We start from the raw sequence: 24,077 nt of genomic DNA on the forward strand, positions 1-24,077 counted from the left end.
GGAGGTGTATGTGGGGAAGGAGACGATGTGCACTGTGGATGGTCTTCACTTCAACAGCACATACAACGCTCGGGTCAAGGCCTTCAACAAAACAGGAGTCAGCCCGTACAGCAAGACCCTGGTCCTCCAAACGTCTGAGGGTAAGGCCCTTCAGCAGTATCCCTCAGAGCGAGAACTGCGTGGCATCTAAAGTGGCTGGCAAGCCCGGAGGTAACCCCACCACTGCCCACATTCCTGCAGTGTTTCCATGACTTGCTCTGCATTCTGCACAGAGCCGCTGTTCCTCTCCTGCCTTTAGAGAGCCTATGGTATGTGGATGTGATCAAACCAAAGATTCCACATCGGCAGTTCAAATGGCTTGGGCCGGCGGCTTCCTTTGATAACACTCTAACTAAGCTGCAGTTGAAGAAGCTGAAAAATGAAGGCCTGAATGTGCCCCCCGTGTGTAAGACGAATGTATCTAGGCTCTAGAGCAGGCTCCCATTCTCCACCGATACACATCATGTGCCAGTTTTGCCCAGATTATTCTAGATTACTCTGTAGTACTTGCTTGTTCTGAGGGTGGGACCTAGGTTCTTTCCAGCTGTGGATTTGTATGACTGAATGTGTTTCAAATGGGTGTGGGGTGCTAGAGCTGTTCAGAGAGAGTCTGTTGGCCGCTCCTGGCTTACCCAATTAGACCGCCTCCGTTTCATACCCAAAACTGAGGCCGTCAGCACTAGGATTGAGACTTCCTGTGGCACCAAACAGGAAGAGACCAACGACTTTGCATTACCCGCCATTTTCATCTTTGCCAGCCCCTCCAGTCTTGGCTAGGCTGCCTAGAGCCACCGCACAAAGTTCATCTCTAGAGAACTTTTGCTTCTTAGCTATACTTTAAATATTTTGGTCATCAGAGACATGTAATGTGTCTCAGATGAGAGGCTTGAATTTGATGACCAGATACAACCTCTGAGGCTTTTAACATTTTCATGTTAAGAGTAAGCAAGACACATGAAATTAAACCTACAAAGAGGTATTTGTGGCTGGTGCCAAAGCATTCTGGCACTTTGGGGTGTCATTTTAATCAAAGAAGTCACCCCCCACCTCACCAGGATTCTCCATAACTTCCCTCCGCAGAACTAATTAAGTTGATTTTGTTCAAGTTCAAGATGTTAGCTAAAAGAACTATGGTGGTGTTTTTTCCCACTTCCTACAAACCTCAACATGTGCCAGTCACCCTAAAATGCTTCACATGGTTAAAAACAAGCACAATTTCAAATCCCACAGCAAGGATGAAAGGCCCCTAGCCATGAAAACAGTGCTTTGGGGAGCAGTTGTCAGTCTGAATGATGCTATTCCAAGAGAAGGATATGCTGAGGGAAAATGCCCACATGACCTGTTCCTGTTTGGAGTACAGTGATGTGGCAGCTACAGCTTCCCTTAGAATTATCATTTTAGCAACTTCTCTCAGGGAAGACCTATCAGTTTGAGAGCAGTTGCCTCTTTTCTCAAAATACCATGCTAACTGCTAAAGCCCTCCAAGAGTCTTTCCTAGATGCAATGCAGAAGGCCCTTGCTGGTGATGGCCTCATTTCCCATGTGTGTACAAGGTGGTTTGATTGAAGAGTGAAGTGCATGCCTGCAGAGCAGAGAGAAATTTGTAGCAATGTTGCTAATATGTGTTATCAGATCTACGGGAAAACTATTTCTATTCATAATACATCATGGGAATCATACTATTCTGCTAAAAATCAGTTATTAGCATAACAGCCTGAGCACTTATGTCTCTCGTTTCATCCTGCAGGAGGATGTAGCGCCTCAGTTTATCTTAATGTTCATAAGATTATGGTGTCTAATTTAATAAATTACAGGATTGGAACTGCGATCCTTGGTACCACAGTCACAGAACTGGGGGTCATTTTCTAGATGAAACAAACGGAACAAGTTCTCTTCCAACAAAGAAACTGTACTGTAGAAATTAATTTCCTCCATGAATTTTATATATTGTGTACAAATATAAGGTATGTATCTGAATACAAAGAAAAGCCTATCATCATATAGATATCAGTATTCTCTGTTACTGCACAGAAGTAATTTTCTCATAATGAAATAAAGTTCACACACATACTTTCTCCATAACTTTGGTTTGTTCTATTTGTTTCTCCCTCATTCTAATACATCCAGTGAGACAAGATTTAGAAAGCAAGAAAAAACATAGTGAATAGCTTATTTTTTTAAAAAAAAGAAAAGATTTGATCGATCTGTAACAATAGAGAAAGCCTATAGGATTAAATAATTATCTCTTTTTCGTTTGCTTTTTAGAAATCAGTGAGAAAAATGCTATTAACAGAGTTTTGGTACATTCACTGCACTTTATTAATCTTATTTCCTACAGTTTCCAGAAAGGTTTGCTTTAGAGATTGTTTTTTTCTTTGCTGGTATTGGGGGTGGTGGGGTGGTGCATTCTGGCTTTCTAGTGTAACAAAATCTGTCACCTTCTTCTTAGCAAGAGTTAATCCCTTTTCAAACTTCAAAACAAAAATTCTGTATCACAGAAGGGTAAAATCTCATATGCAGTAACAAGTCTGACTTGTAATCACATGCATTTAGTCTGAGGTTTAAATTGCTCATCATTTATACTCTGTACTCTGTGAGCTTTCACAAAATCTATGGATCTAAAGGCAACATTATGCAGGGGAGGTCAAATGTCTACATTACTATAAATTCTGATTGGTTTTTTTCTTCAAAAGCAAATTTATCTGTCTATTTATTGGGCAGTGCTTGATAAGTGACCACTGTGCACTAGGCTGTGGGTATAGAGTGTTGAACAGATGTTATCCCTGCTGTCCCAGAGTTTACAAGCTAGAAAAAGAGACAAGCCTTAGAGAAATAAATGTATAAATAGTTCCATTCTTACACATTGTGATAAACACCAAAAAAAAAAAAGGGAAAAAGGATTAGCAGGAAGATAAAACTTTTATAGGAGAATTAGGAAAACAATAAAAATTAAATTCCATGGAAATTATAAAGAACGTACTATTAAGAGAAAAGCAAAGGAGTCAGGTGCCATAGCTCATGCCTGTAATCCCAGATACTTGGGAGGTTGAGACGGGAGAAACCTGTGAGCCCAGGAGTTTGAATCTAGCCTGGGCAACATAGTGAGACCCCCATCTTAAAAAAAAGAGAGAGAGAGAGAGAGAAAAGGAAAGGAGAATGTATTATTATATGAGTTCAACTGTGGTTAGTTCTCTGAAAGCAAAGTTCCTGGAGATGTATCAAAGACACCCATGGAAAAAATGCAAGTTGCATATCTAAACCAAATTACACTGACTTAAGATGAAATATAACTGTAAGCAATTAAGAATTTTAATGAAATTTTAAAATAAGGCCCTCAAGCCCCAAAACTTGGCCATGTATATCTTTAAATTAATTCATCTAATAGCCATCATGGCTGTGCCACAGTCTTCGAAACCATCTGCAAAAGAGCATCTGTTGAAAACATTATACAACAAGACCATCTTAATACACAGAGTTCTGAGGTTTATGCTATGTGTGAGACAAGCTGTACTCCTGTTTTAAAAAATCATACAGGGTTGAGAACAGGATAGAACATTTTCTGTTTATTTTTCTCTAGTTTCCCTCTTCCTATCTAAATAGATTCTGCCTACAAAGTCTATTTAGGTAGGGGCTAGACATCTGACTTTGTAGGACAAAGTCTATCTATTTAGTCTATTTAGATAGACTTTGTGGCTACAAAGCCAGACATGTAGCATCTTCCAATCTCTTTCTTACCTTTCTACCTTCCTTCTTTTTTGAGACAAGTTCACACTCTGTCACCCAGGCTGCAGTGCAGTGGCACAATCATAGCTCACTACAGCCTCCTACACCTGGGCTCAAGGGATCTTCCCATCTCAGCCTCCTGAGTAGTTAGGACTACAGGCATGTGCCACCAAGTCTGGCTAATTTTTAAAATTTTCTGTAGATGTGGGGTCTTGCTGTGTTGCCCGGGTTGGTCTCAAACTCCTGGCCTCAAGTGATCCTCCTCACTTGGCCTCCCGAAGTACTGGGATAACAGGCATGAGCCACCATGTAGCCCCTACCTGCCTTTGATAAGGACCCTTGTGATTACCTTGGGCCCACCTGGATAATCCAGTATAATCCCTCCATCTCAAGATCCTTAGTGTAATCACCTCTGCAATGTCCCCTTTGCCATGGATAATAACATATTCACAGGTTCTGGGGATTCGGATGTGAACATTTTTAGATGGCCCATTATTCTTAGTACTTTCTTTATGAGGAAGGTATTATTATTGTCATCTTTCTCTACTTATGGGAAACTGAGCTGCTGAGAGATTAAATATAATAATATGTTAGATCCAGGACTTTAAGCCCCCAGTGCTCAGCACAGTCCGCTGTGATGCTAACATTAGAAAAGTGCTATTTGCACTCATCCAAATGGAAAGAAAGAGAGGGAAAACTATCCAAAGTCTGTCTGCAAGGTGACTGAAAACACCTTGTCAAAATGAAGCAGCACTGTGTAGCTGCCTCAAGTGCTCATCCAGAAATCCCAGCTAGAAGCAGGACTTTACTACTTGCAGTCATGTTGGGCGGATCTCCTGAGGTGAGTTCGAGACCAGCCTAACCAACATGGAGAAACCCCATCTCTACTAAAAATACAAAATTAGCTGGGTGTGGTGGTGGGCACCTATAATCCCAGCTACTTGGGAGGCTGAGGCAGGAGAATCGCTTGAACCTGGGAGGCAAAGGTTGTGGTGAGCCAAGATCACACCATTCCACTCCAGCCTGGGCAACAAAAGTGAAACTCCATCTCAAAAAAATAAAAAAAGTTTTGTTGAAAAGAGTAGCATTCCAGCTTTAAGAAGATGTGGGAGTGGCCTTTATTTCTAGCATCATATCCAAGCTCTTTATCAGGTCCTGTGCCCATTTTCATGTCTTTGCAGAAATTTCCTCCAGCTCCCTCCCATCCCAGGTGAGCAGGTCACCTAGAGAGGCCCTTCCCCCACTGGTACCAGTGGATGCTCTTGGCTAGCAGTGACAAGATTTGCCCAGGAAGGAAAAGGAATATCAGAGCTACATCTCTGAAGCCTTTGAAAGTTACTACCAAATGAGGTCTGGCACTCAGAGCCCTGCTTGGGTTGACATCACAGAGCCGTTTATTCACAGAAGCTTTCCAGCCCTGCCTGTCCTAACTGGGAGGGAAAGTGGGGAGAAGGTAATCAGCAATAATTCGAGAAAAGAAGGCTGGCTCTCAAGCCATCTACTCAGCATTTTTCAGGATTGTTTTATCTAATGACAAATAGGTTGGGATTCTTGAAACTACATCTTAAAAACTGCTTTCTAAAAAGTGGGCCTAGACAATGTTACTCATAAAGATTAAAATGTCTTTCTCCCCGATTAGACTCTCAGCATCACACTGCCCCTTTCAGTGTGGTGGCTCCTTCTTCTGTGCACCAGAAAAGATTTAATTGTGCAGACAGAATATAGAATTATGCTTCCAGCCTGTAATCCCAGCACTTTGGGAGGCCGAGGAGGGCAGATCACAAGGTCGGGAGATCGAGACCACAGTGAAACCCTGTCTCTACTAAAAATACAAAAAATTAGCCGGGCGCGGTGGCAGGCGCCTGTAGTCCCAGCTACTCAGGAGGCTGAGGCAGGAGAATGGCATGATCCCGGGAGGCGGAGCTTGCAGTGAGCCGAGATCGCACCACTGCACTCCAGCCAGGGGGACAGAGCGAGACTCCATCTCAAAAAAAAAAAAAAAAAAAGAATTATGTATGCTTCCATTTGTCTGAATGCAAATTGGCCTCAGATGCATCTGTCCAGACTCTTTTTGCAATTATTTATTTATTTATTCATTCATTCATTTATCTTTCCAGAGACAGAGTCTCACTCTGTCACCCAGCTGAAGTGCAGTGGCATGATCATAGCTCACTGTAACCTTGACCTCCTGGGCTCAAGTGATCCTCCTGCCTCAGCCTCCCAAGTAACTGGCTCTATAGGCACGCCACCACACCTGGCTTTTTTTTTTTTCTTTTTCCATAGAGACAGGGTCTCACTATGTTGCCCAGCCTGGTCTCAAACTCCTGGCCTCAAGCGATCCTCATGCCTTGGCCTCCCAAAGTGCTGTGATTACAGGCATGAGCCACCGTGCCCAGCTCCTTTGCCCATATTTAATAGTGATTTTGATCCAGCATAAGTACTGCACCCTGATGTGCTGAGACCTCCAGAAATGCTGTGACCTTGTGAGCAACAAAGAACCTGTCAGAAGAGTAACTAACAGGCAACACCTCAGCCCATCTAATCCCTCTGGCCAAAATTACAAGGAGGACAGTGATGTGTGTGCCTTTCCAATCCCTAACCACTACATAAACTAACCACTCTGTTTAGAGAAGAAAAGATTTATCCTTAACACAGTTGAGGTTTATTAGGTCCTCTACACAAACCGTGATCCCCACTGAGACCACAGGAATGTGCTCTAGGGCCAGTGGCATAAACTTTACCTTTTGTATATTTCTGGGTTACAAAGGAGCAGCAGTAGTCTTATCACCCCAAAATTTTATCCGCCAGGAATTGATCCTACCTGAGTCTCTGTTGTATCCCTCCACAGCCGTGGTATAACTTGGATATGTCCCTTAGCCTCTCTGAACTTCAGTTTTGTCATCTCTAAAACCATGGACTTACCGCTGAGGACCTCTGAGTCTTTACAATTAGTACCTCTGTGGCTTCTCTCTCTAAAATTACTGTTGAAAGTTGTTTCAGAAAATGCTATGAAGCAGCATTAGATACCTCCTGCCTCCTCCAAGGGTCATAATGAGTCTTAAAGTTATGCCTATGATACTGAAAATTCAACACTAATAGAAAATGATTGATAAAGGATCATATAAGGAAATGTATCTGGTCTACTGAAAGATGGTTTTCTGTCTCTGCTTTTCCTGACCCAGAGCATCTGGGCCTCTCCAAAAATAGTTAGAAGAATATGCATTTCCAGGACAAAGTTCTCAAGGTAGGTAACCATACCTGACCATATTTGGGTAAATTTTACAAAATCCAAGGTGAGAGGCATAATGATAGGTTTCAGAGCCCAGAAAAGAGAGATACTTTGTTCTTTTAAATTTTGACACATGCATGATATCCCAGGGAATTTCTTGCACTTTTCCATAGGACTGAATTAGATTCAGAACCCCGTTTTTGATTCTGGGAAGTGTGCTTTGCAACTGATACTCTAGAAAGCAGTTTAGTCCTTTGGAATCCTCTGTATCTCATTGAAATACAGGAATTTTCAGTTCTCCTCATGATAGTTCCTTATAAATAATGCCATTGTATTCTAAATTGGAATGGAGAACCTGGTGACGACGTATGCAGCTGTCCTTGGGGTGGCAAAGGCTGTTTCATTCTTCTAAAAGATGGTTTTCAAAACAGATTTGTTTCTCACTTCTCAATTGCAATTAATGCCACACTTAAGAAAGCTTAAAATACCACCCTTTATTATAAATCATGTACCAGTTGGACATAATTGTGACTTTGGCTGCTTATAAGACCCTTTACAAAAACAGCCTAATTCTTCATTTCTTTGTCTCTTTTAAAATCTTCCCAACAAAAGCAAATTATTTTATAGCTGGTTTATAATTGAGTTGAAACTCATCTTTTAACACTGTACAATTCTTAGTGACATGTCTTGCCTTACTGTGCTCCAAAATACAACCATCTTATTGGACCTGGGCTCAAGGACTGCTTAAATTACAAAGTTGTTCACTGCCAGACAGGAGGACAACCCAGACTTCTCCCAGATACAAAGGATGCTGGATTAGTATACACTATCATAAGGAACCACAATCTATTTGCTTTTCCTCTTTAGATTCCAAAAATAACACCCCAAAGACTGCCTTTTCAAATCTTCTACAACATCTGCAAAAATCTTTAGTACTCTGTACTTGGAGTCAGTCAAGAAATTCCACCCCCAGAAGTGTAAAAAGCAATCAATAATATATAACACTGATTTTCTCTAAATTATTATTTTTCTTATGGTTGAGTCTCCTGCCAACTTTATGTTTCCCAACTGCTCAATTCTGCTACACTGTCAGGCACATGATAGGTGTTCAATAGCATTGGCTAATGAACAAATAGAAGAAATATACGGGCTGGGTGCCATGGCTCATGCCTGTAATCTCAACACTTTAGGGAGGCTGAGGTGGGAGGACTGCCTGAGGCCAGTCATTTGAGACCAGCCTGGGAAACATAAAAAGACCTCATCTCTACACAAAAATTTAAAATTGGCCAGGTGCAGTGGCATGCACCTGTAGTTCCAGCTACTCAGGAGTCTGAGGGAGGAGGATCCCTTGGGTCTAGGAGTTCAAGGCTGCAGTGAGCTATGATCAACACCACTACATTCTAGCCTGGGTGACCAAATGAGACCCTGTCTCTAACAAAGAAATAAAGAAACAAAAGAAATATATGGTGGCCAAACAGGAATACATCACCTAGATATTCTCAGTCAATAATACAAGTGGGCCCCAGCCAATCTTTGCTTTGTTGATTCTTGATTGCTTTTTTTAAGCAGAGGTCTCTGCCCTTATCTAGACCTTAACTCCAGACTCCAGCCAGTCCTAGCGGGGAAGGGAGAGAAGTCCAGGAAAGAGCAAGAGGAAAACGATGGTCATTGACAGAGTTGATGGAAAGCATATCTTGATACGTATTCGTTATGAACACAGTCCCATCCTAGAGTTATAGTTATGCCTAGAGTCACCACATTCAGCCACTGACATACTGTTTTCTATTGCTCTTTCCTGCTGAACTGCTTTCACTCAGCAAAGCTCGGCAACCACACGGGATCCCTGCATGTGATGAAACATGGTGTGATATTAACAGTCTCTTCAGGAGCTCCTCATTTTTCTCTAGTGAACTATAAAGTTAAAAATTAATAATAATTACTATCCTGCATATTAGCTGTGACCTGAAACATAGCTTTGTATCATGTATTGTGGAAAAAAATGACAACCTCATTCCTCTTTGTCTTTACTAATAGAATATGAATGGCTGAGAAGCCTTCTCCATATTGTGATAGTTGTGTTTTGAAGGGGAGGTGAGGAAGTAGTGTGTGCATTCTTCCTGCATCCCATGGGCATAACACAGAATACACACTTAAGTAGGTGTGTGCACATTCAATGTGAGTTAAGTGTGATTTGGCTAAACCAGGGAGTGGCAATACTCTTCTCAATGTTGTCATATTGTCTTTGATTCATGCCTTTGAACATGTCCAGAGGGCATGACCAGGAGAGTAAAGGATTTGGAATCCATACATAGTGAAATGGTTGGACATTGACTCTATTTAGCCCAGAAAAGGGAAGATTTAAAGAGGATTGGTGACTGGCCTCAAATACTTGAAGAACTAGTGATCTGTTCCATGTGGCCCCAGATAGTAACGCTACAATTGGAGAGTGGAGCTCCCAAAGAGGTATGTCTAGATCAATATAAGCAGTAACTGCCAACTAGAGGGAGCTGGCTGGAAGCAATGAGTTCCTCATCCCAGGGAACTTCAGGGGAAAGCTTGATGGCAGCTCCTCTGATGTTAAGTGTCTTCTCTCTAAGACTCTGAAATCTAAGGTAATGTGAAGTGGTATAGATGACTTATAGGCAGCTGACCCAGCGTGTGCACTACACGCCCATGGGGAAGGGTATGAGGGGAGAATTGCTTGTTTAATCAAGCTGGGATCAGTTGGAAAGTGTATCTCTCTTGTAATTCATTTGGAAAGTTCTCATTGCAAGGTAGGATTTTTTGTTGCTGTTAAGAGCTACTTAGAGAAAATACGGTAAAAGCCCAGCTGGTAGGGAATGGGAGGTCATAGATGGGGAAAAAACTCAAAAACAAAAATGAAATGGTTGTACAATATGGATGTTAAATAAACTTGCCTGATTAGAGGGCATAATTCAAGAGTGAGAGGAGTCAAGGAAAATTGGGTCATCAGTAAACAGTGGATCCAAATGGAAGGATAGGAAGAGCCATAACCATCTTAGTGTCAAGTTACTAATCCCGTGATTAGTAACCATAGCTACCCTCACTCCCCACCCTACAAAGGGGTGCCATCACCTACTCTAAGTTCTTCTTGGTGCTGAGAATAGAAAAGGTGAGTACAATTTATGATGGGATTGGACACACTCCCCAAGGTCTGCGTTCAGTAAACATCTCTTCACTGGTTTTCAGATAACTGCTTGGGAATTCAGTACACTCTGAAATTCATCTTATTTTATATGTCCTTTCCATTAATTTTGAAGCAAAAAATATTTTCAATATAATGAATTGACTGTCACACCTAGTGAAAAATACATTTCCAAGCAAATTCTTGTTAATAAAAAAATTTTTTAGGCCGGGTGTGGTAGCTCACGCCCATAATCTCAGCACTTTGGGAGGCCGAGGCAAGCAGATCGCTTTGAACTCAGGAGTTCAAGACCAGCCTGGACAACATGGTAAAACCCCATTTCTACAAAAACTAGAAAAATTAGCTGAGTATGATGGCTCACGCCTGTAGTCCCTGCTACTCTGGAGGCTGAGGTTGAAGAATCACTTGATCCAGGAAGCAGAGGTTGCAATGAGCTGAGATCGTGGCATTGCATTCCTGCCTGGACAACAGAGTGAGACCCTGTCTCAAAAAATAATAAATAATGCATAATAAATAAATAAATAAATAGATAGATAAAATCTTGCATTGACATAAATATGGTTGTAAATGCCTTAGCTCCTTAAAAGAAGCCCATGCCGGTTTGTGGCGCTTGGGTGTTGTATTTTGAATTTTTCTATTACACTCAAAGGCTAATTTCCCCTTAAGATGATTATAACAAATAATTTTTGATTTATCATATCTGAAGAAAGAAATGATAATACATGATATTAAGTCATTCAACCCGTACGAAGTTTAGTTAGAAGAAAACTTAAATGTATACTTAGTGGAAACACAAAGTCTTAACTCCATAAATAGCAATTCCTTTTCTCGGAGATCTGGTTTATACTTTTATTTTTTAAAAGTCATCCCCCCACAGATAAGTCTAAAGCCTGAAAAGCTAACTTTAGTGTTGTGAGTGCAGAGGCTGACTCTTGGAGGTATTAAATTAAAACTTGCCATCGCCCTTGTTCTGAGTTCTTCACATAGGATCATGTTCTACACACATACACACTCTGGTTATTTTTGCTTGAACATGCAGAGTAGCATTTTGATAGAAGTGTATGTCCAGCAAAGAATTGCTGGTAACTGATTCAAACCAGAAAAACATTCACAGAAATACCCTCTGGTCACAAAAACGAAATTATTATTTCAATGAGAAGAAAGTTCCTTTGTGATTTTGGACATGGAATATTACCTTCCTACCATCTGTATTTCCTAAATTATTGCTATTAGACTGAATGTTAAGAAGGCTTCAATTGGTGAAAGATCCACCTCTGACTAGACCACACCATGCATAGAACCAGCTATTGTTTGACAAAATAGAAAGGAGCAATTTTAATAATTTAGAGAAACTAACTCATGCCCTTCTAAAACCGGATCAAATAATTGTTAAGTCTTTAGTCTGATATAATAATGATCCTCAGGCCAAACCTGACCATCTGAACAGAAACAGACATTTTGCCACCAATGCACCTCACCACTGCCTACAGTCTGTTTATCATTAGAGAAACAAAGATGGTCAAGTGACATCCCTAGAGTCTGATCATAATTCAGAAACGAAGGTAAGGCTTCTTCCCTGCTTACTTGTTCAGCCCTGTCTTTCTTAGACCACCCCACATTTCCTCCCCTATTTGAAGACAGAGTCTGGAGTGTGCTAGTGTAGAAAAAGCAGCTCATCCATCTAATAGAAAAATACACATTAGGAGAGAAAGGGGAAAATATGGAACAGGCAACAGTTTGTAAAAAATCACCATCTCTTAAATAGAAACCTTTTAAGAGGCCATTGTTGAATAGGTAGTAACTCCCAGGACAACTGAAGGTAAAATAATATCCTCTTGGTCATCAATAGGTAAAATTTGCCTTTACATTTTGTACATTCACTAAAAATATTTTATTTAATTAAAAGGAAACCTTCCAATTTTCTACCACTAAAAATTGGGAGAAAATGACAACAATCGCCTATGATGTTGAAGGTGTCCTCTGGTCTTGGGTCCTGATCTGCCAAAATTTCCCTCCCTGCCCCCAGGCACATTGGCTTTGTAAATGCCTGAGTGTGGCACCCTGTGGGAAAGATGAGGCTTTGTATGAATGCATTGTTAAGGCAGGTCTTGGGGAACCATGCACGGGGACATAGCAGACTTCTGATCTCTAGTTTGCATTGATCTTACATTTAGACACAGATTCAGAAGAACAGACCCTCCCTTTTCCAGTGCCTTCGGAAAGATTGCCGCTCCGTAGAATGAGTCCTTTCTCCTCCACCCTTAATCTACAACCCAGCTTCCCCGGGAGATCCTACTTTGATTTCCGATCCTCACCCCATCAGCTGAGCTTGCATTCCTCTTTACAGTCTCTCAATGCACCGGGTGAGCTGAGCTCCTCAGACCTTTCCCCTTGATCTCTGTGCCTTGAAGGCATCTCTGAAACGCGTGTTTTGTTCTTGCCATTCATGTGTGTGGTGAGGGGGATGAGCTAGTCTCTGTGTCTGTGGCCTGCTTCCGGTATGAGGAGCTTCGGGATGGTGGAGCTTTGTGGTGTTCTTGTTTGTGTGGTGCAAGGAGCAACCATGGAGCTGTGGTCTATGTATAACGGCATCAGAAAGTCATGAGTGAAGTTACTCTTTTTTGCACAAGCTGGTACCACCATGGATAACCCGCTCTGTCATCACATGCTGTGTCATAGCACGGCACAGGTGCTGGCTGAGTGGAGGCCGTGGCAGTAATGTTTGCAGCCCTTCTGTATCCAGGAAACCAGCGGTGTCTGGGAGACTGGATCAGTGCATCCAGCCTGGAGTGGTCTGATTAAACATAGACTCAAGAGATCTTTATTGACAAAGTAAAATAAAAGTAAAAACACACCAACAGCAGAAAGCATCCTATAAAGCAGGCAATCCAGAGAGCAGAAAGTGAAAGCATTTTCTGCAAAAGCCTGTGCTCACTGCTGGGACAGTGGGGCTCCTGGCTGAGTGTTTTCCTAGCAACGGGGTGGGATCACTGCTGGCTGAATTAGAAACCCTTAACTCCTAATGCCTAATGACCAAAGATCTGAGTAATCAAAAAGTCTGGCCTCCTGGAAGTTTCCCACAGCCAAGCCAGTTGTGACAGAGCCTAAGGCTGATTTCAGCAAAGCTAGACTTGTGTTCCTTTGTAGCGAACACTGCCTAGCAAGTAGAATCTTAAAATATCTAAGATGCGGCCGGGCGCGGTGGCTCAAGCCTGTAATCCCAGCACTTTGGGAGGCCGAGACGGGCGGATCACGAGGTCAGGAGATCGAGACCATCCTGGCGAACACGGTGAAACCCCGTCTCTACTAAAAACTACAAAAAACTAGCCGGGCGAGGTGGCGGGCGCCTGTAGTCCCAGCTACTCGGGAGGCTGAGGCAGGAGAATGGCGTAAACCCGGGAGGCGGAGCTTGCAGTGAGCTGAGATCCGGCCACTGCACTCCAGCCCGGGAGATAGAGCGAGACTCCGTCTCAAAAAAAAAAAAAAATATCTAAGATGCAGACCTATTTGATCTCTTCAGGACTATATTGTAATCATGGATACACATGATGCACATTTCACATTTCCAAAGGTTTCTTTTGTTTTTTATTTTATTCTTTTTGCTCATCCCACATTCTGGAATGAAGAAGGCCACAGCATGACAGTGCAAAAAGGATGCAGGGACTTCAAGCTCTCTTTAAAATGACATTTTTCTTTGTGCTTTTATGTCTCTTATTGTTTTTCTGTGCACTATGGCTTCCCAACATGCTTTGTTATGAAACTCTTTTCCCTTGTGTCTAATGTACTGAAATATTGTTACAGTCTTTGTAATGTATATTGTCTCAAGAATAAAATGAAATGTGAGTTTTGGGATATTTGATGGGTGTATTTAAGAGCATTATTCTGGTTGTATTGTTGAATCTTAAATGTATGATAGTGTATTTAAAATAGTGTGAAAAGATTTCAGAATATTTGTTTTGAAAAAAAGAGTTGCACAAGGCATGATTCATTTAAAAGTTTTTAAAGCCCTAATTCAGATTCTACAAACTTATTTCCAACGTTGAATATGAGAGTCGGTTTTAAAACTCCAGGTGTTCCATACTCACTGTGCTTTAACACATGAATAGGAATTGAAGTGATAATTGATAGAAACGAAACATAAAAATCAGCCATGAGATGGGAGGAAATGATTCTCTTCCATGTGAATTCATCCCAGAGGAAAAACACACTAACCGAAAGTAAGATCATAATTTTTGTATTTTGTTTTTAACTCAACCATTAGTCCTTTTTTATATAAGTTGCTTTTTTAATTCTTGTAAAATTCTTTTAAGTCAGCACATTATCCTGCAAATGTTTTAGGAATTAGCATATAAAAGCCTTACTAAATAGAAAAATAAATGATCCTTCCTTTATCCCCCAGTGTTCATCAAAACCACGTTTTCTAGATCAGTCCTCGACACCACTGGAAATTGTAGATCACACAGCTTTGAACATTTTAAGACTAGGCAGTCTTCCCCCACCCAATACAGTTTCTCATGGGGTACAGGTATCCAAATCTTAGGGAAGGGAGATGGTTGAAAAGGTTCCACAGGGGATTCTAATATATCTCTGAGACCACACCCACTTCTACCAGCCCTCCTCCTCTCCCTCAGGTGAGAAGGATCCTCTCTTCTACGAGGCCGAGGAGGCAGTTTTAACACATTTGTCATATCATTATTAATAAGTATTAATAATAAAATGTATATATTAACAAATGGATTACATTACACATTTAGTTATATTTAATTTGGGCTCAAGTCACAATGAAGACCTTTGGCATAACCAGAGTCAGAAGTGCATAGAATAGTGAGAGCAGAGTTTTATCAAAATCCAGTGATTTCTCCATTTCAATTAAGCACATTTTCCTCATTTTTAAAACAGCCAGCCTTCTTACTGTGGAAACTTTAGAGGAAAAGATTGAACTTGGAAAGATGAAAAATTCAGCTACAGAGTTCAGGATCAACTGGAGAAGGATTTATTAAATGGTAAAAGGATGTGCTTTTCATTTTAGAAGAGCAGAGAGGCAGTTTTTTACCCAACAAAGTAAAGTAATATAAAAAGGGCTTTGTTTTTTCATGGATCAGGCCTCTGGTATCTATATTCAACTGGTGCTTTTTAAGTGTATACAAGTAATTTTTATCAACCTGGTTGTTGTTTCATAGCGTTGATGTGTAGTATCTCTTTGTAGGATGCAATTTTGAGACACAATCTGCACCTTACTCTCAATTAGGCAAGTATACCTATTGTAATTGTTATCTTTTACTTACGTGATTGATGTGCTCAATTTCCTTCACAAAATAAATGGCGGCAGCTTGTCTTATATCAATAAAATTGTCTAGTTGTCATTCTAACCCTATTATAGCAGTTTCTCAAACTCTTTAAAAAAATGGAAAAGATGCCTGTAGTTTTTAATGTGATGCCTCAAAGCTTACTTTTCCCCCGGTTTTCTCATACATCAATGCAAAGCACTCTTTATGAGCACTAAATGTGGGTAAAGGTACAAGTCAGAGAGCACCTGTTTAGTATATGTGACGTTTTAAATTGAGTCCTTCTGGGGTACTAGTCTTTCAGGAGAGACACGTTTTCTTATCCATGTCAATTTTACTTCCTATCTCTCTCCCCCATGCCTTTCACTTGGAATGACAACAGTTGACATTAAAAAGCTGTTGGCAGGTATGGAATAACCTTATTCTGTTACCCAATAGCAAAGATCAAAGTGCATGTGAGGTGTCTCACAGATTCAATAAATCAGCAATGACATCTCTCGAGTGTGATATGTATAGGTGGCATTTAGAACTTGGGGCATAACAATGTGTACAAAGACATCATTCTATCTGCACCTAATGTCCGAAATACCTACTGCTCCAGCAAAATTTCTGACGTGTTAGTTTCAGGAGTAGCACGCAAACTGTGTTTTTTAAGTTATGCAGACAGCAACCTGTCCTACATAGAGTCACAATCACTTACGAAAATTAGTTTATGTTGCTTATAGCTTCGCAGCTTGTGAGCTTTCACTAGAGCCAAGGAAAACTTCAAAGCAACTAGATGTTAGCACTTCTGCCGAAGGGATATTTCCTGATTTCACTCCATGTGTTTTATCCCTCCTCCATCTAGGACTCTAGCTCCTAGCCTCCCCGCCTCAGGGGTTACACAGGCATCTTAGCGCATCCCCTCTCCCTTTATGTCTCTGGTGCACTGTTCTGCCAGTCACCAGGTGAAGGGACTTGCACCTTCCAAAATCGATGCCACTTCACTCCCGGATCACCTGGTTGGGAGTGCAGTCTGAGCCAGGTAACCCCTGCTGAATCGGTCGTGTGTCCTCCGTCTGCTTCTGGTGCAGAGAGTACCAACTCCCAGGACGTGCCCCTGTCTGCCCTGGCCCTGGACGCCTCCTTCCTGCATGGCAGCATGAAAACGCTACACAACGCTCCTCACCCGCCCAGGAGTATGTTATGGTGCTAAGCTTGTTGGGTCTGTCTTAATAACCTGATTCCCTTCTGTTGTTCCCAGTGGCCTGGTTTGCTTTCGACCCTGGCTCGGCGCACTCGGACATCATCCTCTCCAATGACAACCTGACGGTGACCTGCAGTAGCTATGATGACCGGGTGGTGCTAGGGAAGACTGGCTTCTCCAAGGGCGTCCACTACTGGGAGCTCACGGTGGATCGCTATGACAACCACCCTGATCCTGCCTTTGGCGTGGCTCGCATGGACGTGATGAAGGATGTGATGTTAGGAAAGGACGACAAAGCTTGGGCAATGTATGTGGACAATAACCGGAGCTGGTTCATGCACAACAACTCGCACACCAACAGGTACCCTGCAGCCCCCAAACCAAGCCTTCTTCACGTTGGCTTCTGATCAGGAGTGAGAGCCCCAGTTCAAAAACCTATTACATAGACCATATTAAGGAAATCAAGCAGGTGGTCTACATTAAGTAGCACAGGCAATCTATGAGCCTCAGCTGAGTCCATGCTGGTGGTTTACTTTTTGTATAATGATAGAGACTTGAGTACTTTCCTACTCCCTTCATTACTGTATTTCACCCGTGGCTGGAAACTAAGAATCCCAATAGATATTCATTATAAGAAAACTATACAGGATGCTGAAACAGGCAGACCTACAACTTATCAGAAAAGCACTTTTGGACAAATTACTTCGTTTTTTTGAACCTCAGTTTCCAAATCCATCAAATTAGTATAATAAAATTTTTCCATGTGGGAATCTTCTGAAGACTAAATGAAATATGTGAAAATGCCTTACATTGGAAGCACCTGAAAATAGTAGCCATTGTTCTTATTACGACTCATTAAACTAAAGCTTATGGATGCCAATTTGAATGACTTTTTACTTTAAAGAGAACTCTCATTACTGTGTTAATTCAGAGCACCCAGTTTGCTAAGGAAAGGAAAGATAGTAATCTCCTTGAGGTTTTCTTCTACCACCAAAATATAGATCATTATAATTGAACACATACTATAATGGATTTCCTTTCTCATTTGATTGTGTTCTTCAAATGTATTTTTCACAAATTTCCTAGGCAGAGAAATTTCTACTGTGGACCCTGGTCCACCTTATGCTCCAAGATACATTCTCATTAGTGTCTCTGAAAAAAAAAAATAATAACAGTAGTGTTCAACCAGATCAAAGGGAAAGCAAGTCAGACAGTGGTAGGATAATTGGACTCCACTGTTTTATCTTTTTCTGTATGCTCATCACTGACCCTTCTCCAGCCTGTAGACTCCTAAAGCCTCTTTTCCCTTGGATAGTTTCTATAGCATTCAAATGTGTATTATTCGCTGTCACTTGAAGTGAACACACACACCATTTCACCATGAAAGCAAATCCTACTGGATGTAGATAAGTGGTTATCTTCAGTGATTGGCATTTTGGGGAACTCTCTGTCAATAGATTTCCAGTGCTATCACCCAAATGCCACACTTACTTTTTCCCTTTTAGCATCTTTATTTTGAAGTGCAGGAGTGAATAATGACATAACCATCAAACTATGCAGAGAAAAACATTCTTAATGCTAAACACATCTGCTTGCATGCAAACTGCTTGTCACTTGTGCTTTCATTGTTAAACCTGTGAATTAACAAGAGGCAATTTGTAACCTGTCTTTTAATGACTATGTACAGTCTGTATCCTGCATGCAAGAGGAAATGAATGACACAAATTCCTGTGCTCTGCTGAGATGAGAATGAAGTTCAATATAGCTAGATCTCAAAAAAACAGAAAAGACAAATCTGATCATCCATGTTTAATGGCATTTTGTGAAACCATCAATTGAAGCATAAGACACAATTCTTTGTAAAATGGTATTTGTATGCAGGTTCCTTAAAATCACTACATCTCAGAGTATAATTATTTCACTGTACAGAGAAGAAGCCTCTTCTTCAGCGCTGTCATTTCACAGACAGCCTCTAAGTTCTTAATTCAAATGCAACAAGCGAAAAAATTACTATCCTTCTGGAATGAGTTTTTCTGTTTAATGGATAACGTAAGGCCCCAAATCCAATTTCTCATGCATGTGGTTTAGGTGCAACCAAAGTGCTTCTTTATTTTGACTTTCAAATTAAGTCACTTTGTACTGAATGATATTTAATTTACACCATTTATACAAAGTGTGCAACATTTCCTAGAGTCAGAGCTCTGATAGCCCAAAGGCGACTTTTTCCTGGTCTTTAATGTTCGGTTTTCTACTGCTGTGACTCAGTAGTAGAGACCCTAATGAATGAGTTCACTCTCAGCAACAGCAGAGCAACTCACAAGGGCGGATATCTCTCCCTAGGAAGTGAAAATTGATGGTGGCGGGAGGGAGCAAAAAAATCATACTCTTTTTATATATAAAGCACAGATATACACACAGTACCAACAGGTATACAGTATATCTGCAATATTAAAATTTATGTGCGAGGGATGATTAGGGAAAAGGTTTTGGGGTAGTGATGATTATAAACAGGTTGCAAGACACTGGTTTCACCACACAAAAGCGGGGAGCTTCTAGAGTGACCACAAGCAAGTGAACCCCAATTTTTTTTCTTTTCCTACAGAACTGAGGGAGGGATCACAAAAGGGGCCACAATTGGGGTCCTCCTCGACTTAAATAGAAAAAACTTGACATTTTTTATCAACGATGAACAACAAGGTCCCATAGCATTTGATAACGTGGAGGGCCTGTTCTTCCCTGCGGTCAGCCTGAACAGGAACGTGCAGGTAAGCACCCTGCCCCTGAAGTTAAACAGCTGTTGCTGGCTGCCGGTTCAAAGGACGCCCAGGGCCGTTCAATCCAACCGGAAAGAGGGAACCTGACAGCGTAAGGCCCAGACCAAGACATGAAGGAGAGGAGGAGAGAAAGGGATCAGCCTTGACAACTGCTATTATTCCACGCCAAGCATAATCATCTTCTTTATACTTGGACACAGAGTAGTTAATAGCACGTAGGAAACTGGAGTTCTCTTCATGGTTGGCTAATGATCATCCCTGTAGCTCTAGTTCCACCTCTAAGTAGATATGAAAGCCTTTAACCAACTGGCATGAAAACAAATGGAATGACTTAACAAAGCTCCAGGAGTGCCTGAGAAGAGGTGAGGGTGTAAGACTGATGCTTTAGTATCATTATCTGAAAATCTGAGCATCTTCTCTGCACTCTTATTTGGCTCTGTTAGGTCCTAAGGGGTAGAAAACATAGTCCCTACCTACAAGTTAGTTAATTGTTATTTATTATAGAATAAAACAACAGCTTCTCATTCATTCAGGAAATATCTATAGAATGCCTTTAATGTGCCAGGCACAGTTATAAGTGTTTGGGATACATCAGTGAAAAAAAAAAACAGATAAAAATCTTGCTTTCATAGACTTACATCCTAGTGATAGGAGATAGACAATAAAAAGTCAGCATAATTACAAATGTTAATCAGATGGTGTGTTGGAAGGTGATTAGTGCAGTGGAGAAAAGACCAATGGTAGGGTAAAAGGTTCATGAGAGCTGGGGTTGGGGAGGGCAGCCGCAGTCTTAAATAGGATGGTCAGTGTAGGTGGGGCTTATTGCAATTACCCGTGAGCTGAGCCTTAAAGGAGTGAGGGAGTGAGTTGCGTAGAGCCTTCCAGACAGAGGGAACAGCCTGTGCACAGTTTCTAAGGCATGAGGGTCCTTGCCTGGGCAAGGAATGGTGGAGAGACTCTTGACCTGGGGCCAGAGGGGGACCGGAGCCATGCATGGAGGAAGAGCTGTGCCCTGCCAGCCGCTGTCAGAACTTAGGGTTTCACTTCCCTCCTGAGCTGGGCCTCTAATTAGCAACTATGAGCCTCATTCCACAAATGGTTGTCTTAAGATAGGGCTTGAGAATTACAACACTACAGATGACTTTTGCCCTACCCAGAACCAGCCTTGGAAACTATTTATAAAAATTCGTTGTTGTGTTTCAGTATGTGCAGTAACACTGATGGCAAACTAGCGCCCCTGCCCTTCTCTCTTCCTGCAAGGAGATGGGGTTTTCTGGAAGGCTGGAATCTAATCTTTCAGAGTTCAGACTCTACACTTTAAGAAAAACCATAAATTACCCTAGAAGCGAGTCTCAGAAAAACCTCATTCAGGGATTTTTACATTAGCCATTTCCCTTTCAAAGAATTTTATACTAGATGCTCTTCAGGGGTTTTCAGGACCTTTTGATTATCTATTGATAAAGACTCTTGGGCTGGAGAAGACAGGGACAAGAACTGCATGAAATGGTTCTGGTTTTATCCATAGCTATCCACTGAGGTTTGAGGATATACAGAAATTGGTGAAATAGTATAATGTCATGTTTTTTCACAACTGGCAATCATCGGTGCAACCCCAGAAAGAAATGTTTGCCCTAATTGGAATAACTAGTGGACAAGTAAGAAGGGAAGGCTGTCTCCGCAAATCTGTCCTCTATCCATGGATTTGGCAGTGGTCACTGTTGTGTGGCCAGCAGGCTCTGCTACCTGAAAACCCAGCTTATGTCTTCAGTTGTAAGGAACACAATCTCCCCAGCATCCTTTAAAAGAGGCAGGTGACTGAGAACCATATAATCAAATGTCATCAGGATTTGAGAGCCCGCCATGGTGAGCAGCCTGTTACCATAGGCAGGATTCTTCTTGAATTCCCTTTAATGCCTACTAGCCTAGATGTTTAAAGAGAAGCAAACAGAACACTTTTTGAGTTAGGGACACACCCACGGTGCACTGTGTAAAAGGACAGGGGGATGCATGATGCATCTCAGGACTCACAGTCTCATTCCCCAGGTCACGCTGCACACCGGGCTCCCAGTCCCCGACTTCTACTCCAGCAGAGCATCAATAGCCTAAGGATGTGCCGTGGAGGCGCCAGCTGCCTGTTCTTACCTCCGCCTGCGAGAGCCACAGCAAGGAGCTCAGCCAGTCGTGGTGGGGTGCAGAGTTGGCAGGAGCGGGAGAAGGAGGAGAGAAAAGCTGGTCCTCTGCAGTCTTCACACCCACAGCTCTGCCTTTTTCCCTTTCAACCTCTCCTCTGCTGTCATGCCTGCTTCCGCTTCCATGTCCAACAATTCTAACCAACAAAAGACCTAGACAGTCCACCACGTCACTTGGTTCCCACTCCCAGATTTTGCTTTTATTTAACTTAATTTTTTATGTAGGTGAGTTATATTTTCTTTCTTTTCTGATCAGGTTTTTGGTGACTTACTGGACATGCACTGCCAGGAGAAAATTCTCCTGCTAACTTTTTTTCTTAAGCTTTCTATCAAACAATGAGGTTATAGGGGGAGGTAGAAAAGAATGAGCTGAATTTGTAGCATACAGCTTACCTCCTAAAATGTTCTTGCCCTGTTACCTCTCCTGTAGCATTAGATCTGCAGAACTCAGCTTTGGGAGAGTGAATCTATCACCGAGAAGTTTTACTACTCATTGAAGCACAAAAATATCTGCTACACAGGTTCACATCAGGGTGGGATCATTAGGATGGCCCTGTAATTAGGATAGGCCAGAAACCCTGGCCATTGTATAAAATTGGAAAGTCTCTAAGACACAGGCAAACCAGGGGACTCAATGATTTGGTTCGTTTATTTAATACAAGCTTTTAATTGAGAACCTACTATTGACCAGGCACTGTTCAAGACACTAGAACATTATGTTCTAGACACTGTGGGGACACAGTGGTGAACAGACAGGCATAGTCTCTGCCCTTCAGAGCTTATATTCCAGTAGGAGAGAAAGCAAAAATAAAATAATTACAAATTGTCATATGTACTAGAAGGGAAATGGGCAAGGGTCAAAGAGGCTCATGGGCAAGAACTTTCAGGCTTCCTAGAATGATGCTAAAAATCCACACATTCTGGGCATAGCACCAGAAATGTACCAACTCAATGCCTTTTCAGCTGCGCTATTTAATTATGGTACCTGCTGCCACTCATCACAGAGCCCTTCTTGGTAGAAATGATGTCAGCATTCTTATTTGCTGATGCTGCTATGATACCACGCCTTAAAAATTGATAGTTGAAAAAAATAGTGACCAGAGGGCAAAGGACCCATTCTCAGTAATGGGGGATCTTGAGTTGCAGTCCACAGCATTCACATTCTCAGGATAAACATGCTTGTCTCCATTAGACTACCTGTGCCTGTTATGAATGAAAAATCCATCCACTCTGCTGCCATTCACAGCCTGATTTTCTGGAGTAGTCCAAATAATGTTTGGAAAAACGTGGGATTGTATGTCATTACTATGACTGATAGCAGAATAATAATGCATCTTACTTCTATATAGAGATAGACTTACATAGGTTACCCTTGAAATTCGTTAGTTTGACATGAAGTTTTAGGAAAGGTAGGACCCAGAAAGAAGTTCTAATTAGTTGTCTAAATATTTTTCAGTGAGCCAAGAAATTCACCATGAAAAAACAAGAATAACAAATAGAAGGGAAGAGATAGGATGGGAAAGCTAACAAAATTTTGGCAAAAAGGAATATATGTAAATAGCTAATTATTTACTTTTGTGCTTACTTTATTTAGATTATTTCTATCACTTACAATCTTTTTCTAGTTAAGTGTACCTAATTTATGGAATGGGTGCTATCCTGTTTATGTGCGTCTTGGTTTTTCTTGTGGCTACAGAAAAACTGTTGCAGGACAACACTAGTTTGATATTTGATTTACTCTCCAATGAGACTCGATGGCTGGGCCGTGGTAGACTCATAGTTCCTCTTGTTCTTTATTAAATTCATCCTGCTAATTAGATTTCTAGTGACTTGTAACATGTAGTTTACACTGAATTGCAATTACAGATGCATACAACTACTATACTAGAAAAAATTGTCATTTCTGGTGTGCCAATAAATGATTTTTATGAGAGAACAAAATGTCTCTAGAATGTCTTAGTTTTTTTTCTACTGGGGATGACAGTTCACCTTTGTCAGAGCGATGTTTCTTCAGCACAGTCTCATTGAAAAGGCCCCCAGAGCTCTGGGGGGCTTGTGTTCTTTCTCCTGTTTCCTTGGGCATGTGGCACTGCTTTTTGGTTTTACTCATCTGAAATTTAACCTCATGTGAAATGTCCAGTGGAGATGTTTGGGGTCTGCCTCCAAACATTGGGGATTTACTTCTTTTTTTTTTTTTTTTTTTTAGATGGAATCTCGCTCTGTCACCAGGCTGGAGTGCAGTGGCACAATCTTGGCTCACTGCAATCTCCCCTCCCAGGTTCAAGCAATTCTCCTGCCTCAGCCTCCCAAGTAGCTGGGACTACAGGCACACGCCACCACGCCGAGCTAATTTTTCTGTATTTTTAGTAGAGATAGGGTTTCACCATGTCGGCCAGGATGGTCTTGATCTCTTGACCTTGTGATCTGCCCGTCTCAGCCTCCCAAAGTGCTGGGATTACAGGTGTGAGCCAACGTGCCTGGCTTAC

At 41.5% G+C, this 24,077-nt stretch overlaps 1 protein-coding gene across 8 annotated transcripts in view; it reads left to right on the forward strand.

Moving 5' to 3' along the window:
* TRIM9 (tripartite motif containing 9) overlaps nucleotides 1-23,532 on the forward strand; it is a 120,151-nt gene extending 96,619 nt beyond the window's left edge. The window contains exons 7-13 of one of the 8 annotated variants that reach the window (XM_033188059.1): nucleotides 2-140; nucleotides 12,332-12,520; nucleotides 15,364-15,405; nucleotides 15,825-15,848; nucleotides 16,686-16,989; nucleotides 19,231-19,393; nucleotides 21,446-23,532. In XM_033188059.1, the coding sequence (XP_033043950.1) occupies nucleotides 2-140; nucleotides 12,332-12,520; nucleotides 15,364-15,405; nucleotides 15,825-15,848; nucleotides 16,686-16,989; nucleotides 19,231-19,393; nucleotides 21,446-21,508 (924 nt within the window). In that variant the 3' untranslated portion in view covers nucleotides 21,509-23,532. Of the gene's footprint in view, nucleotide 1; nucleotides 141-12,331; nucleotides 12,521-15,363; nucleotides 15,849-16,289; nucleotides 16,990-19,230 lie in introns of all 8 variants that reach the window. The other 7 variants (XM_033188062.1, XR_004431626.1, XM_033188058.1 and 4 more) reach the window with 7 other exon arrangements.
* Nucleotides 23,533-24,077: the final 545 nt, after the last annotated feature.

Source organism: Trachypithecus francoisi, unplaced genomic scaffold (assembly GCF_009764315.1).
Source record: "Trachypithecus francoisi isolate TF-2019V2 unplaced genomic scaffold, Tfra_2.0 Lachesis_group3, whole genome shotgun sequence".
NCBI lineage: Eukaryota > Metazoa > Chordata > Mammalia > Primates > Cercopithecidae > Trachypithecus > Trachypithecus francoisi.